The 17,701-nt window shown below is 47.1% G+C and overlaps 1 protein-coding gene and 1 long non-coding RNA gene across 3 annotated transcripts in view; one reads left to right on the forward strand and one right to left on the reverse strand.

The window, feature by feature from the left end:
* The window catches only part of ZSWIM6 (zinc finger SWIM-type containing 6), a 104,915-nt gene extending 89,742 nt beyond the window's left edge, over window positions 1-15,173 (reverse strand). For both annotated transcript variants that reach the window (XM_081212658.1, XM_081212657.1), the window contains exon 1: window positions 14,426-15,173. In XM_081212658.1, coding sequence (XP_081068784.1) covers window positions 14,426-15,158 — 733 coding nt within the window. In that variant the 5' untranslated portion in view covers window positions 15,159-15,173. The remainder of the gene's footprint in view (window positions 1-14,425) is intronic.
* A 225-nt stretch (window positions 15,174-15,398) lies between these two features.
* Window positions 15,399-17,701, forward strand: part of LOC308597389 — a 54,138-nt gene continuing 51,835 nt past the window's right edge. The window contains exon 1 of the long non-coding RNA XR_014012917.1: window positions 15,399-15,994. This is a non-coding gene — a long non-coding RNA (uncharacterized lncRNA). The remainder of the gene's footprint in view (window positions 15,995-17,701) is intronic.

A 17,701-nucleotide genomic window follows, 5' to 3' on the forward strand; every position in this document is an offset into this window, starting at 1 on the left:
CAGGGAAAGTCCACATATATATTGGCGTATTCCGGCCTCTTTTTCGTAATGGTGACTGTTCCTGCTCAGGCTACACAGAAAAACCATTTTGCTTCCAGAAATTCATTCTGCTTGTGGAGATAAAATACAACTGATAAAATTCTACAGGACAGGGCATTAACGTGTACAGTCCAGATCCAATGATCTCTAGGCATGCACTTCTAGATAGTGATGTCAGGTGCCATCCTGGTGCCCAGGCATCTTCACTTGGTCACAAGTGGTCAAAAGCAAACTAACATGCTCAGTCAGTAGAGCATGAGACTTTTAATCTCAGGGTTGTGGATTTGGGTCCCACATTGGGCAAAGGATTCCTGCCCTGAAGGGTTGGACTAGATGACCCTGGTGGTACCTTCCACCCCTACAGTTCTAGGATTCTGTGAACCTGGGTTTGGATGTAATGCAGCAGGACACAGAGAGGAGGGCAGCAACCATAATCTTTGCTCTGGCAACCAATGTACTCTCTCACTTGCAGATATGGTTTGGCTTAGTGGTACATGCAAACTGGACCAGTGTCTCTTTAGGATTTACAGCACATTGCCTAGCTATGCATTAATACAGGAGAAATCATTTCATAGCATCTTTGGTTTGTTAGCAGAAGGTAACCATTTTTCTTGGTAAAACCGAAGCTTAAAAACAAAAACAACACTTCATAGGCAATATAGGTTAGAACAATTTTTCTACAAGAAACTGAATAATGGAGAGTTTTCAGCCTAAGACACAACAAGAAGCTGTTGTGGGATCGGTAGGTTTGTTTGCTTCCAGATAAACAACACCTGCAAAGCAAAGATGCCAACTGCTGAAAGTCTAGTACGGTAACTTGCATTTTTGCACAGCCTTTTCTATCTGCATTCTTCTAGTCACCGTGAACCGGCAACAGAAAACTGTTAACAATGTACTGATACCAATTCAGAAAGGTGTTGTTTCAAGGTTAAAAACCACCTACTGCAATAGCTAAAAGCAAGTGACAGGAACATCCACATGGCAGTTCTAAGTACAGTTATACACCCACACACCATATGGACAGTGTTCTCTCTGGGCACCGTCCAGCCAAAGTTAAGTATTTAACTCTCGCTAATAATAAATGGGCAAATTTAAGCATGTGCTTGACCCTCACATTGAGAGGAATGGGACTTTAAAGTGCCCAATTTGATTGGATTGTATCATGTGTAATATCAAGGGTTAACTTGTTAAAATATCCTATTCAGAAATCAATTCCAGAAGACTGAATCATTCAATTTTGGATAGTTTGAGCTTGGACACTTCTTTCAGAACTCTGACATTTCCAACGTCAGAGCATACCAAGATACGTTTGCCACACTCCTAAACCACTCTAACCAAATCAGGGCACTATCTACTGCCAACGGAAGGGGGGAAAGCAATCAGATAGTGCTTAACCTCAGTGTAACATCCAAATAGTTAAGAAGTCACATAACAAGCAGAAACATGCTGATGTACCCAAATCTCTAACATTTACAAAAGCATAAACCAAGAAGTCACCAAATACTGAATATGACAAATTGCAAAAACTCCTTCTGCAATACTTTATCAAGTGAATTAACTGAAAATACTGTAGTTAAATATAAACCCCATGCTGCATAGTTTTTATTTGTTTTGAAGATAAAAAAATAGTGTTTATCTAGGTTATGAAAGGGAAAAAAACACATGACCAGTCACAGTCAATGTAGTAAGCTATGAGTTTTTATTGTTTGCAATTAAAAGTAAAAACATCTTTTTTAAAGTAAAAATGTTGTGAAAATATTATAAACTGTCTCAGAAAAATGTCTTGCAACTGAAAACTAATGTTAATGGTATTTGAGGGATTTTTCTAGTCCAGTTTTAAAAAAAAAACCCTGCAGGAAAGCTGCCCTCTGTTAAAGGAATGTCCCCAAACAACATTATATGGTTTGTGCCAACATACTGACATTTTCTTGACTTTTCCCTGGCCATCTGCCTATGAAAAAAAGTGATGGGGTGTTTTACTAGCCCAGCGCACAAAAATTGGCTGGATGGTGTATACATGCTGAGCACAACTGCAAAGCCCTTAAGAAGTCCCTGCTTCCCATTTTGAGCTCCGAGCTACAGAGAGCAGGTGGAGACAATTGGGGCCTGCCTTGATCCTGCAAGTATCCAGCAGGGCAAAAGAAGGATGGACATCTGCCCAGACTCCACTTCTGTTGTTTTCTGATGCCTGCATTCCAAGCTTAGAGCTGGAGAGAGGAGCAAAAGGTTTCCCTTTGAACTCGTGCTTCATTCCAGAGACTTGGCCAGGAACAAGACCTTGCCTCTTGGGGGAAGGGCTTCTGCTGACAACAAATGGTGAAACACTTACATAGCTACATTTCCTAAGCCATACTGCAGCGTCAATGGCATTTCCGGGTGGCAGGGGTGTTTCCCAGGAAGAAATATTTATAGACAATGCAGATATGTTGCTTAGTATGTTTATAATGTAGCACACTGACACCATTGCTGCCTTTCCCTGAAGTGCAAGCAGTGGAAAAGCTATGACCGAGCATTTGAAACTCTTGAGTCAGACTGGAATAGATACTGTTTGCATCTCCAGCTCCAGCATGGAATTCCTAGATCCCTGGTGAACCTGATATTGTCAGGGCCTTCTGAGAAAGCCACAACAATTTGTAGTCCTTCAGAAAATTTCCCTCAAGGACAGATAACCATCTTTCAAAACAAAGGCTACATTAAGGGGGGGGGGGAGTTTCAAGCAATTATCTTAGATCAAGGAACGGGCTACTGCTGTTAACAAGTTCTCTGGCCTGAATCGTAAAGGAAAGGCCCGCAGAGATTGTAGGCAATGCAACCAGTATACTTACAGTAAAAAGCGCTACAGAATAAGAAAAGAGGAGCAGTTTAGCTCAGCATGAAGTTGGGTTAAGGGACTAACAGAAGCTGTGTTCTTTTTTAACTAATTAAAGGTTAGTTAACCTATAAGGACCTATTCTGCCAGAGCCTGAGGCCCCAAAGCCACCAATCCATAGGGAAGGGAGTAAATGCCACTGATCAAATCTCCATCCCAGGGGAAGATGCTGTGGTTAGAACCTGTTTCAACAAATAGCAAGTCAAGCTACATGTATAACCAGTCCAACGTCTCGTAACCCAACATCATTTGGGTTGTATAAACTGAACCATGTAGCAGTTAAGTATTTAAGAATCTAATAATCCTACTGGGCAGGACACTACAGAAAATGGCAATAAGCTACCCTTACGGCACACCAGCAAGCACTGCATAAGTGCAAGAAACTAGATAATGTTTAAAGCCCAGCTGCTCTAACATGGATCCAAGAAAACCTGACATTATCCATCTCTAGGATCACTGAAACAAAAGGAGATTGTGGCCAAAGGAAAATGGAATGTACAACAGGTTGTGTGTGGCTCTGGGTCTGTGTGCTACCTCCCGCCACCCCCACCATGTCTTCCATAAAATCCGTTATTAATCTGACACCAATTAACAGAAGATGACTTATAAAAACAGACAGGCTGTTAAAGCAAGACAAGAGGTAGATCACCTGGCTCTTCAACACATTAATTCAGTAAATGAACTTCCAATGTATCCAATCATTGCTAACTCCAGTAGCAAGAATTTAAACTTACTGACAGGTTCTACAGCATCTTTCCAATTAATGTCAGACCTTCTCAGCCATTGCCCATACACAACTTCCAGCAATTTCAAAGCTGTCAAATGCGCTTGCTTCCAACAAGCAGCAATACTCTAAAAAAACCCCACAAAAAAACCTTAAGCCATCCTTTTCCAGGTGTGGTGATGCGTATCATTCCAAGGTTCTCTAATATACTTTATAGATTTAAATAACTAATGTTCATTCATACTGCACTTGAGGCTTCTTCAAAAGCGACTTCATCTTGCTTTTAGGGTAAAACATCAGTTTAGCTTGCAGCCCTAACACCAGGAGGCAAGAAGTACAGTCTTAGTAAACAGGCTTTTATACACCAATTACACACTACAGGGACCCATTTCACAAGAGCAAGGGGAGGTAAGGGAAATTATTTCCATACAAAAGCAAATCCCCACCAAGGGTTAAAGGTCTGATCCTTGATATATTCAAGATTAAGTGCCGAAAAAGGAGGAGCAATGTGTGATATCAAACTGCCTGCCCACATGCCCACCAAATCAGCTTTGCAGGAATGGTCGACAATAAGTGTGATCACAAAACATTAGATTTCACACAGTGTATGGACATTTTAAAGTTTTTGTAAACGAGCAAAGCGAGCCTGGGTGGTAGTCCTTAGTCTGTTATGTCCACATAGCTGGGCTTAGCTACTTGTAGAGCTATAATTACGGTACTGAGGTTGGAGGCTGTGCCAAGGGCTTCAGAGAAGGGGAGAACTGGGGAAGGGGATTTAAAGGAAGTGGAAGATTACATCACCAGATCTGGAAGATAACTCTAGGTACAAAGGGAATCGCTTGAAGGAACAGGATAGCATCACTGGAAGTGCTCACTGAGAAACTTGCACTGGATTTCAGGGCAAGCAGGAAGCCAGAGCAGGGATTTGAGGAGTGTAAATGGTCCAAGTAATGAGAAAAGTGAATAATTTTGGGAGCAAAGTGCTAAACAGAAATTAGAGGACCAAGATAGCAGAAAGCCAGAGAGAAGATTGTAGAATGCCAAGATCTTTCTTTTTTTTTTTTTGAAACTGATTGGACAGAGAAGGATTCTTGCTTTTGCCACCACCAGCAAAACCTGGGTGAGAAAGCCCTGCCCTGTGAGAAACTAATCATTTGCTCAATTTGGCATACTTTCCCAGGCTGGCCCTATTTCCCTACAAGGCCCAGAGTTTCAGGGTAGCAGCTGTAACATCTGATGCCTGGTGTGGAACTGTAGATAACTTTGCCACTCCCTAGTGTCAAAGGTATCTACAGTTCCTAGAAGTCAACACAGCCTGCTCCATCTGGACTGCCTTTCACCCACAGGACCAACCACCATCAGCCGTCTTACGGGAAAGATCCCAGGAAAGCAAAGGAGGCAGACGAAGAAGACATTCAGAGCCGCACTGATTCATCCTGCCACAGGGGCACCTACTACGCAGCTCCACTGTGGGATAGATCCTGAAGACTTGTTGTATATTGAGACTACTGATTGAGAACATTCTTTAGTAGGCATTGATCATGATAGTTGCAATCTGGCTACTGTAGAATGATTTCTAACCTGAAAGGCAGAACCTGACGTGATCATGGATGGAGGGTTTGACCTGGCATGTGTAACAGAGACTTGGTTGGATGAAGCAGATGGGCCTGTCCTTGCCGCTGCTTGTCCACCAGGTTTCTCTTACGCACAGCAACCCAGGTCACGTGGGCGGGGAGGGGGGGTTGCAGTGATTTTTAGGAAGTCATTAGTTTGCACCAGGCGTCCTATTGGGAAGACCCAGTTTTCTGAGTGCATGTTCTGGAAGTTGGGCAATAGGGGCAGTACAGGATTCCTTTTGGTGTACCGACCTCCCCGCTGCCCCAAGGATTCCCTGCCCGAGCTGCTTCAGGTCGTGGCGGATGTTCTCCTGGAGACACCTAGTTTGGTCGTCCTAGGGGATTTCAACATCCATGCCGACACGACCTTACAAGGGGCCGCTCGGGACTTCGTGGAAAGCATGGCCTCCATGGGGCTGTCCCTGAATAAGTCTGGCCCAACCCATAGCCGTGGACATGCCTTGGACCTGGTGTTTACCTCTATGGATGTTGGTGATCTAACACTAAGTAAAAGCGAAACGAAAGAAGTGCCATGGTCAGATCACTTCCTGGTGCAACTGGACTTCTCTGCGACCATCCCCTCTGCAGGGAGGTGGGACCAATTCGGATGGTCCGCCCCCGCCACTTAATGGATCCAAATGGTTTCCAGAGAGTGGTAGGGGATGCTTTATCCCATGTTGATGGCCTTTCAGCTGATTCCCTGGTGGCCCGCTGGAATGTGGAGTTAACCAGGGCTATTGACTGTTTGGCTCCGAAGCGCCCTCTCCGATTGCATGGAGCCCGGACAGCCCCGTGGTTTTCCACGGATCTGAGGGCAATGAAACAATCGTTGAGACGGCTAGAGCGCCGGTGGCGGATAACTCATTCCGAATCTGACCGGACAAAGGTTAGAGCTCAACGTCGAGCCTACCAAGTGGCGATAGCGACGGCGAAGAAGAATTTCTTCACCGCCTCTATTGCATCTGCAGAAAACAGCAGCAGCAGACTTTTTCAGGTGGTTCACAATTTAGCGGAACCACCTGCAACATCGGGGCCCAGTACGGGCCACATGTTCTCCTGCAATGATTTTGCAAAGTTTTTTGCAGATAAAATCGCTCAGATTCGGGAAGAAGTAGACTCCACCGTGGGAGCAGGGCCGGGGCGGGAGAGTGCTAGAGTTCTGTCTAGTCAAGTTGAGTGGGATCAATTCCGAGGATGTGGACAGGCTGCTTGGACGAGTGAAACCAACCACCTGTCTCCTGGATCCTTGCCCATCCTGGCTTATAAAAGCTAGCCGGGAAGGACTGGGCAATGGGCTTCGTGGGGTGGTGAATGCTTCCCTCCGTGAGGGAGCCTTCCCAGACCCGCTGAAAGAGGCGGTTATTAAACCGCTTCTTAAAAACCCATCTTTAGATGCGGCCACGATGGCCAACTATCGCCCAGTCTCAAATCTTCCATTCCTGGGCAAGTTGATTGAGCGAGCGGTTGCCGAACAACTCCAGGCACGCCTGGAAGAAGCGGACCATTTGGATCCCTTCCAGTCAGGATTCAGGCCTCATCATGGGACTGAAACTGCCTTGGTCGCACTGGTTGATGATCTCCGGCGGGCTAGGGACAAAGGTGAGAGCTGTTTCCTAGTTCTGCTGGATCTCTCAGCGGCGTTCGATACCATCGATCATAGCATCCTTCTGGACCGTCTTGAGGGGCTGGGAGCTGGGGGCACTGTTATACAGTGGTTTCGCTCCTTCCTCCTGGGCCGTGTCCAGAAAGTGGTGGGGGGGATGAGTGTTCATACCCCTGGGGTCTCACTTGTGGGGTGCCTCAGGGTTCTGTCCTCTCCCCCATGCTTTTCAACATTTACATGCGGCCGCTGGGAGAGATCATCAGGAGGTTTGGGCTGGGTGTTCATCAGTATGCGGATGATACCCAGCTCTACCTCTCTTTTAAATCAGAACCAGTGAAGGCGGTGAAGGTCCTGTGTGAGTGTCTGGAGGCGGTTGGAGGATGGATGGCGGCTAACAGATTGAGGTTGAATCCTGACAAGACAGAAGTACTGTTTTGGGGGGACAGGAGGCGGGCAGGTGTGGAGGATTCCCTGGTCCTGAATGGGGTAACTGTGCCCCTGAAGGACCAGGTGCGCAGCCTGGGAGTCATTTTGGACTCACAGCTGTCCATGGAGGCACAGGTCAAATCTGTGTCCAGGGCAGCTGTTTACCAGCTCCATCTGGTACGTAGGCTGAGACCCTATCTGCCTGTGGACTGTCTCGCCAGAGTGGTGCATGCTCTGGTTATCTCCCGCTTGGACTACTGCAATGCACTCTACGTGGGGCTACCTTTGAAGGTGACTCGGAAACTACAACTAATCCAGAATGCGGCAGCTAGACTGGTGACTGGGAGCGGCCGCCGAGACCATATAACACCGGTCTTGAAAGACCTACATTGGCTCCCAGTACGTTTCTGAGCACAATTCAAAGTGTTGGTGCTGACCTTTAAAGCCCTAAACGGCCTCGGTCCAGTATACCTGAAGGAGCGTCTCCACCCCCATCATTCTGCCCGGACGCTGAGGTCCAGCGCCGAAGGCCTTCTGGCGGTTCCCTCATTGCGAGAAGCAAAGCTACAGGGAACCAGGCAGAGGGCCTTCTCGGTAGTGGCGCCCGCCCTGTGGAACGCCCTTCCAGCAGATGTCAAAGCGATAAACAACTACCTGACATTCAGGAGACATCTTAAGGCAGCCCTGTTCAGGGAAGTTTTTAACGTGTGATATTTTATTGTATTTTGGGTTTTTATGGAAGCCGCCCAGAGTGGCTGGGGAGGCCCAGCCAGATGGGCGGGGTATAAATAAATTATTATTATTATTATTAGTATTATTATTATTATTATATGAACAACTGTAGTAGTAACAACAATAAGAGGGAACTTTGTTATTTGCATGCTAAGTGCATTTAATCAAAAACTACTGTCTCGCATAAGCATTCTAAATCAGTTACTGTGCTAAAGATGGGTTGGGTTAGCATTGCTATCCATTTGATATGCATCTCAAGTTGCTAAGTTTCCCCCTTCCAGATCAGATCCAGAAAAGTGGAGGGTCAAGTACACCCACTTCCCTCGGCTATGTGCCAGCACGACACAAGTGTTGCATCGCTCCAACACCCAAGTTGTTCTTGGCATGAAAACTGGATTAACTGGCAGGTGAAATTCTAACCAGCCCACCCCCTAGAAGCATTTTAAGTTGTGCAATGTAAAGTGGGTTACCCATCATCAGCAGTCTGCTGATTTCATCGATGTTCAGGGTGGGGTTTTTATGCAGGTGCTACTTAGTGCCAAAAATATGCACCATGTGCGCACAGTCACCAGGCAGACAGCTGAAATTGCACGGAACATTGTTATTTCCTCACTTTTATGCAAAGTTAATTTGTTCTTGTTTCAACTACCTTTTGTCTCCGAGTACCAGCCCACCATATACCCATCTTAGTTTCAATAGTTCCTTTATGGACTTTCAACAGATAGGAATATATCAGCGTCATCAGCCAATGCCACAACTGGGCCAGAGTTCAGGAACAGTTACATGCTACAAAACTTAATCAGCAACCTGATTAACAAGCCAGTTAAGACTAGGTGTTGGGATTTAAGAAAATTTAGGGCGGGTTCGCACAGGAACCTTGAGAACTAGCCTCAGGTGTAAATGAACCTTCTGTTAGTCTGACAGCTGGTAGAGTCAGAAAGCTCTGCTTCAGCCCTCACCGTAGCACTGCTACAGCACTGCTTGCATCTCCAGGCAACAACAGAGAGGCAATAAAATCACTGCCACATCACCTTGGTGTGAGAAGGCAAGCAGTGGCACTGCTGAACCCTGTCCTCCATATGACTGTAGCAACCACAGCTGTTAATGCCAACCAGAACATGCAGTTCTCAGTTCATAGGCTTATGTGAAAACTGAGCCTCGGTTTCACTGACTCGAATTCAGGCTGGTTTAGAAATTGTAAGCATAAACTTCAGGAACATGTATAGCAATGGGCAGAGTGGAAGCGTTCGCTTATAAAACCTAAAGCATGGAAAGTAATTTACTATGATGACAACATAACAAATGGGGGGGGGAGTTATATAAGGTCTTATTGGAAGTGGAATTATTCCTCACCCCTGAGATCAGAACACAGGCAGAAAGAATAATTATGCCAATCCCTGAGAAAAACAAATGGAGTTGTTTTCTCGGCTTTAAAGTAGGGACTGGCATTTGGAGCACAGGCAGGAGACACATGGAGAACGGCAAGGCTCAGGGAGGGAGTGGAAATGTGCCTGGGAAATGCTGCCGCAGAACCTGCCCTGCTGTAAGCTCTAGCTGCACTTCATTCTGACAGTTTCAGAAACATGCAGGGCTCCAGCAAACCATGATGCAACTGTGGCATGGCTCCAATAGCAGAGCTGCAGCTGGGGCTGACATGACATAGCCTACACTCCTGTAGAAGCAAGAAATCCAGCACAGAAGTAAATAAATGCTGAGGAGCAAAGGTAGATCGTCATTAACTGAAATAGCCAAGATAGAAATGTAAGCCACAATGTAATTGCAGTGAGAGTCTGAAAACAATTACTGATAGCGGAGCTTAAACACTGAAAATACAATTTTATTATTTATTATTATGATTATTAAAATACCAAAATACAAATACCAAACATGCATGCATCAGAAATATTAAGACCTGCTATCCCACACATACATAAAGCTGCTCAAAGGTCCACAAATGCAGATAACTGCTTGGTGTTCTAAATAAATCCTGATGGATTTCAAAGTATTCATATTCATGGGAAATGGATCAGAAAGGAAAAACAACTATTTGTTCCATTTTTAAATTAATGGATGTTCCACATGGTCTGGCTCTTTACTAGGGAATGGCAAATTCCCTATTATTCGATACGACTAGCAGAAACATCACACCCCTCTCCCTATGAACAACTGTAATTGCTGCAAAGCTGCACAATTCTGCTGATACTAGACCTGCACTTTAATGTATGACCACTAAAAGTTAATATGAATGTTAGCTCACTTAAAATTGCTGTTGTAATTCTTTTACAGAAACTAACCAAATTTTTCCCACTGAAGGATGCTTATTTACCAAACCCATGTTTCTGATAAATGAGTATTTGTGTTTTCCTTCCTGAAAATTAATGCTAAGGGATTAAAAAAAACCAACAACCCCAGTTGCTGCTTTCAGATAATACAATATGCAACCATGGTTACAAAAGATGTGTGTCTGTATTAATAATAGTAAGTAATAGCGTATTCCCATATGGACATGACTTTCATTGCCCTATATTCATGAAGAAGTGAGGCAGAATTTTATAGTATTTGTGTATTTCCTTTATATGGTGGCATACTGTCTAAAGCACTGGTCTTTATAGCTTTGAGAAATTCTGAGGTAGTAGGTTTGGCAACAATTTATTGTTTGAGAAAGAGTTTACAAGAGATTTATGAGTTCAGAGTGTGAAATCTGATGTAATAATCAACAAATGTAATAGGTTCTCTGTGCTATACATAATTCTAACTTCTTAAGAAACTGGGTGAAGTGGCAAACACATGTAAAACTATTTCATCATGACCAATGGTTTCGGCATGAGGTTTTCCCAAAACAGAGGTTGTACAGACATTTAGAATAACATAGAATCATAGAATCATAGAGTTGGAAGAGACCACAAGGGCCATCGAGTCCAACCCCCTGCCAAGCAGGAAACCCCATATGTGGGCTTACACAAGAAATAGGGCTCACAGGTCAGCAATATCTGGCTTTGCATATGAAACATTCAGGTTCAATCCCTAGCATCTGCAGGTACACAGCTGGGTAAAGACATATGCCTGAAACGCTGTACATCATCTGTGTAGACAGTATACAGTTAAACGGATCAATGCTCCAAAATGGTAGTAAGGCGGTTTCCTATATTCACAGATTTCAGAAGATATATCATGGAAAAGGTTGAATGACTTACACAAGCATAGCCAGCAAATCTAAGCTCTTCATTATCAATAGGATGCAAGTCGGCATTCATAGATACCTTGCCCAGACCATACCATTTTGCAACATTTCAGAATGCTTTCACTGAATTTGAAATGTGTGGATAAAATGCACACTATAGACGTGAAGTCTGGAGATTACAAAAAGATGATTGCTGAAATCCGCAAAGCCACTCATTGCACAGTGCTATACTTACCCCACCTTTCAACCAATCAGCCCCCAGGGGAACTTGCAACAAAAGCAAAGGAGGCTAGGACATAAAATGCTAACAGTGCATTATAAAGTCAGTTTACAAAGCCAATTATCCCAAATCCATTCACAAAAATCTAGTGCAACATGGGAGGAGGACGATTCACAATGTCCTACCTATCTCAGAAGCTTATTCACTGGCTGTTTCTGCGCTGTGTAAAACCTTTTTACACAAATCTTAATGAGCCCAACATTTGCTGTAGGAAAATATTTGAGATTTGGAAAACTTCAGCATCTGTTATGCTCGTCGCTCACCACACCCCGTATAGTCACATTTTAACACTGCTGTGAAATGCAAATTTTCCATACATTAATAGCCTGGATGGTTTCCAAAAGGATCATGTCAGGAAGAAATGAAAGTGTGTGTCCAGTGTGTAAAGCATTTACCGCATTTTTATTTAAGTCTTCCAAAAGCAGCAGAGGACACAAGTTCTATTTATGCATATTTTCCTCTGTTCACATTGACCTTTGCCAACATCACTCAAGGGCCCTCCCCTTTTTGAAGCAGCACAAGTTATTTTTCCCCTCCCTTCAGGAGTTCTCAATGAGGCCTCTTCTAAGTGCTGAAAGCAAGCAAAAGCTAAGCCCATGCTGGGTGTCTGTCTCCTGGAGAAGATTGCATCTTTTATTTATCACCCCTTGGCTTTATTTTCACAGTGAATTCCTAGCTTAAATGTAATCAGCCAAAAGAACCCTCCCTATGCGCACTCCTGTCATTCCTCATCCCTTGCAAGTGGAGTCAAGCAGAGGCAAAAACAAGCTCTTGGCAATGCCAGCCAAACCAGAAGAGACGCAGCTCTGGTGGTGCCACCAGGAAAAAGAGAGATGCCTGAAACCCCTACTAAAAAGACAGATCCAGAAGTCTGAGGAATGTTAATTAGAACTTAGAGGAGTGCCCAAAGCTAAATCATTTGCAGGGAAAAGAGAATGGCACCACACACTCGTCCACAGGCATGACTACATTAAAATTTGAATTGCTAGACATGTCCACATCTTTAAACATCACCAGTAAAAGGTGATCTTGTGGAGGAGGAACTATGATGTTGAGCTTTGTGGGTCTCAGCACACTTTAAAAAAGAAAGAAAGAAAGACACTCCATCCATGTTCAAAAGCCAGCAGGCAAAGGGTGAAGAAACATACACACCCCAAACACGCAGCTGGAATTTAAATTTCTTGAGAGAGGAAGCTGAGCAAAACTGAGCTGTGCAGCTTTAAAATCTCCAGATCTCCTTCCCCTTTGTCAGATCCTTGCTGTTTTGCAGGCAGTGAAAAGCAATGAAAGAGACTCTTTTGTTTGGTTCCCCCTTTTCATTGAGCAACACACCAACACACACAGAGAGAGAGAGCGCTGAAAAGGACACAAACATGAAAATGAGCGAGGTGCCAGGTCCTCCCTCCAAGGGGAATTTCCTGAAGGCATTGGTGATGTGCAGCCAAAACATAACCCTCTTTAAAAACGCAACAAAAAGATTCAGCTCCACTGAGAACCTCACCCTGAGCAGGAAGTTTTAAAAGGGAAATAAACCACACATCTGCGTGTTTCTCCAAGCAGAGACTCTGGAGCCAGAAAGGAGAAATGGGTAAAGCCAGACATGGAAACCCAGCACCCCCCCCCCCTTTCATGACAGAAGTAATCCCTTGCCAGCCTCCCACTCGAGATGGATGGAATGGTGAAGCAGAACCACCTCCAGTGCCCTTTGATTCAAAGAAGGGAGGAGTTAAATGCAATGAATGGAAACTCTCCACCACAGAGAATCAGGATCAGTATAAATAGGGGAGAAGAGGATTATTTCATAGAAAAATCAGCATTTCCTCCCATCAAGAAAAGGAGACGGAAAAACCCTGCTATATCCTGAAGCTATTTGGCAGCATTTGAAGATGGTTCTGCCTTCCTGCACAGCATTCCCCCTAGGCAGGCAGCCAGCTCTCTCCCCCCCCCCCTCTCATCGCAGACAGACCTCCTTTCAGTCCCAGTTTCATCAGCAATCTGACAGCTTTACGACCCAATGACCTACCCCCAGTGCCACCAATAACAAAACCTAGGAGGATGGGGACATGCAGACTGGCCACATGAGCATCCAAGAAGTCTGTGCAAAGCCAGTGGGAGATTGCATCTCCTTCTCAATTGCCACTGTCCTAGAAATGTCTTTGTTTAGCGATAAGGAGGTATTCCTGTTCCCTTTCCCCCGCACTTTCCCTGGGGGCTCCCTCTGCTGATTCACTTCCATTCGCACTCCCTGATGCTTCGGGTCGAGGTTGGGGGGGGGGGGAGAGCACAAGGGAAAAGAGAAATAAAACGGACAGGAGCATCTCTTACTATGTTTCAGGGTATTTTGATCACACAGACAGCAGAAACTGGAAAGAGGGGGCAGCGAGGGAGGGGACGAGTTACTAGTGCTGGATTATACTGTTCTGGGATAATCCTGGGTATGTTTTTTCCTGGGGGGAGGGAGCCCAAGGAAATCCTGCGGGGGTGAGGAGACTGCCTGGAGGCAAAAGCGGAATAACGATTAAACAGGACAGCTTAACATTAGGAGACTTAAAAGGAGAGAAAGAGAAAAGGCTAGCTAAGGTTAGCGACATGTGTGCCAGGGAGAGGAAGCTGCGGGGATGGACTTAGACTCTTAGGGTGCTAGGTTAGAGAGGCGAGCAGGGAGGAGGAGTTTAACGTCTAGAAAAAGAAAAAATGTGTCTTTAACTAGGGGAGGCAGGGGCGGTGGGAGAAAGAGCTTGGGAGTATCAGACGGGGAAGGAGCAAGGACGGCATGACTGCACAGGTGGATAAACGGGGGGGGGGGGTCATGTTTGGAGAATGTGGGAGGAGAAGAGACCGTGACCCAAAAGCCAGTGACTGGAAAGGAAGGGGGTGGAAAAGAGAGAGGAAACAAGCCCTCGCCCTCCCCGTCGGTCTCACCCCACCCTGCCCCCCAACGACCGAGTGACTCACCGACTTGCAGGACGTTGTCGACGCAGCCGCCGTCGAGCAGAGCAATGCCCCTGCGGAAGGGCAGCCGGTTCTCGTCGCCAGCGGCGTCCGCTGCTCCTCCGCCGCCGGGCGCGGTGCTGCCGCCTCCGCCACCGCCGCCGCCTCCTCCTCCGGCGCCTCCTCCCCCGCTGTTGTTGTTGGATGCGGCGGTCGCGGCCGAGGCGGTGCCCCCAGCGGTGCCCGTGGACCCGACGGCGTTAGATCCCCCGCCGGGCGCGGCGGCTGCGGGGTTGCTGGCGGCGGCGTCCTCGGCAGCGGCGCCGGTGTTGAAGGAGGAGTACATGCAGATCTCCCTCTCGCTACGGGGGAAGGACCAGTAGACGATGCGGCGCTGCACGGGCTCCGGGATGCGCTCGAAGCGCTCCTCCACCCGCTGGAACGGCCACTTCTCCGCCACCCGCCGCGCCGCGATGTCCAGCAGCGACTCCGGGCTCTGCGTCTTGCCCAGCGGCAGCACCCCCAGCGCGGCATAGGCGGCGGCCAGGGCAGGGGGGAAAGCGGCAGCGGCCGACGAGGCGGCGGCCACCGCGGCCGACGAAGGCCCCGCCATGCAGAGCGACCCGCCGACGCCCACGCCGCCCAGGCCGCCTTCGACGCCGCCGCCCGCTCGCTGGCCCGGCCTGCACCCGACGCCGTAGCCGGGTCTGCAACAGAGGCGCTTGGCGGGGGGAGGGAGCTGACCGCGCTCCGCCATGATCGCGCCGCTTCTAAACAGACAGCGGAAGTGGCTGTACTCTATAAACGGCACCAGGAGCGCTGCGAGAGGCTGCCGGAGCGCGGGGCCCCGCCCCTCAGATCCATATATGGGCAAAGGTGGGCGGCGCCCATCCGCCCGGCCCTCGGAGAAAGGGGCGGGGAGGGGTGGGGCTATGCAAAAGCCAGAGGCCACAAACATAAATAGAACGGGCCCGGCGGCCGTGTGCTCGACGCGTCAGCTGTGACGGGGAGGCGGCGTTGTTCAAACGTGGGAAGGCGGGGCCGGGGAGGGGAGAGCCGAGGGCAGTTCGGGGAAGGGACGGAGTCGCGCGCACATACACACACACGCACACACCCGATCTTATCTCCGCCGCATGGAGGAGGGGGGCCGGCCTTCTGACGCGTTGGCACCCAATGCCAGCCCGCCTCGCGCGCGGTGGGAAAAGGGGGCGGGGCCCGCCGGACCCCTCTGTGGCACCATTTACGGAAGGGAAGGCGGGTGAGGGGTGTGGCCGCCGCGCGGCTCCTCCACCCGGTCATCCTTCCTCTGAGCTCAGCAGGAAAAGTCATTGAGAGGGAGGCGGGATAAACAAAAACCAAAAGTGGGAGGAGGAGGGGAGCGAAAGCGGCAAGGCTCGCGCGGCTGGGGAAATACGGTAGCAGCAAGCAAGCGGCCGTTGAGTCGCCTCGCGCGCCCGGCCGCTTCTTAACGGTCGCGTTGCTGCCCTCGGGCCAGAAAGACAGACAGGCAGTGCGCCCTTGAGGCATCCTCCTGCTCTCTTCGCTGCTCGTGTGAGGGGAAGAAGAAGACCAAAAGCAAAGCGGCGGCGATGGGTTAGTCGGACAGCCTCACTGTGGGAAGTGGGAAACACATTTACGTTGCGCTTTTTAATTTTAAAAAGTGTGTTGGGGGTGTGATATGGAAGGGGGGCAGGTTAAACCTTTATAAAATTGTCGGTGCCCGCAAGGCGCTTTGATTTTCACGCTTTTTAGCGCCTCCCTGAGGTAGGTCGACTAATCGGGGGGCGGTCGAATGGATTAAGTTTGCAGGGCAAACTTGGGAAAGGAGGTTCCCCTCACGCTGCGCGGCCTTCCCGTGTTTATTTTGTGAAATAAACTTTTAAAATTTGTTTTTGAACGTTTTGATTGCTCTTACTTAATAATCCTACTATATATTCTTTTTGTAAACTGCTCTGAAGTTTTTTTCTGCAATAAGGCGGTATATATAATTTTTAGTAAACAAAAAAACAGGTGGACAGGCTGTCTGCTTCCATTAAGCACTCCCTGACAAGACTGAATACATAACCCACAACACATAAAGGGTTCTCACTTAGTTCAGTTCTTTTACATTCTGGAAGTATTTTTCTCTGCCATATGGAAAAGCTTTCAAATATGCAGACCCGACAGCAGCCTAGAGTACGTACACACTTTAATTTAGCTTTCATCAACTTTGTACGCTGTAGATGTTTAGAATTACAACTTCTATCCTCCATTATTAAACATGATGATGGGAATTGTAAATCAAATGAGGATGCCAGACCCCACAAAATGACCACCCAGAGATCAGTGGAAGAGGAGGACAGCAGCAAAGAGACTTAATGTCAGCACCTCAGCCAGGCCTCTCAGACCCCACTGGGAGTGGTCTCTAGCACCATTTATTCTTTTCGTTTTTAAAAATGTTATAGTTAGGGCTAGCCAACTAGAATTGTAGAGTTGGGAGGGACTCTGAGGGTCATCTAGTCCAATCCTCTGCAATGCAGGAATATGCAGTTGTCCCATATGGGTTTCAAACCTGCAACCTTGGTGTTATCATCATCACATTCTACCCAACTGAGCTATCCAGGCAGAGGGTGGCATTTCAGCTTGGCTAATATGAATGATTAAATTGGTAATTTTGGTCCCTGATTTAATGGACTTACCAATGCTTAAGTAAAACTGCAGTCGTATCCCCACTTTGTTGTTGTTGTTTAGTCATTTAGTCGTGTCCAACTCTTCGTGACCCCATGGACCAGAGCACACCAGGCACTTCTGTCTTCCACTGCCTCCCGCAGTTTGGTCAGACTCATGTTTGTAGCTTCAAGAACACTATCCAACCATCTCATCCTCTGTCGTCCCCTTCTCCTTGTGCCCTCCATCTTTTCCAACATCAGGGTCTTTTCCAGGGAGTCTTCTCTTCTCATGAGGTGGCCAAAGTATTGGAGTCTCAGCTTCAGGATCTGGCCTTCCAGTGAGCACTCAGGGCTGATTTCCTTAAGAATGGATAGGTATCCCCACTTACCTTGGAGTAATTCCCACTGAATTGAGTGGAACTTACTTCTGATTGGATATGGTTAGGACTGTGCTATCAGTCATTCTTTGCACAAATGCCAGCTTTGTGAGTATAGCCTCCAGCTATTCATCTGTGTCCTGGCACTCTGCCATTAGCTTGTCTCTGTTGCTCTTCTACGAAGAGGTGACTTCTATGAAAAATAAGGTGTCATAAGAGTTATGTTGAGGCATGGGCAAAGGTGGGTTTACTGTCTAAAACTATGGGATGTGTTT

This window comes from Podarcis bocagei, assembly GCF_964188305.1.
Source record: "Podarcis bocagei genome assembly, chromosome: 11".
In the NCBI taxonomy this organism is placed as follows: domain Eukaryota; kingdom Metazoa; phylum Chordata; class Lepidosauria; order Squamata; family Lacertidae; genus Podarcis; species Podarcis bocagei.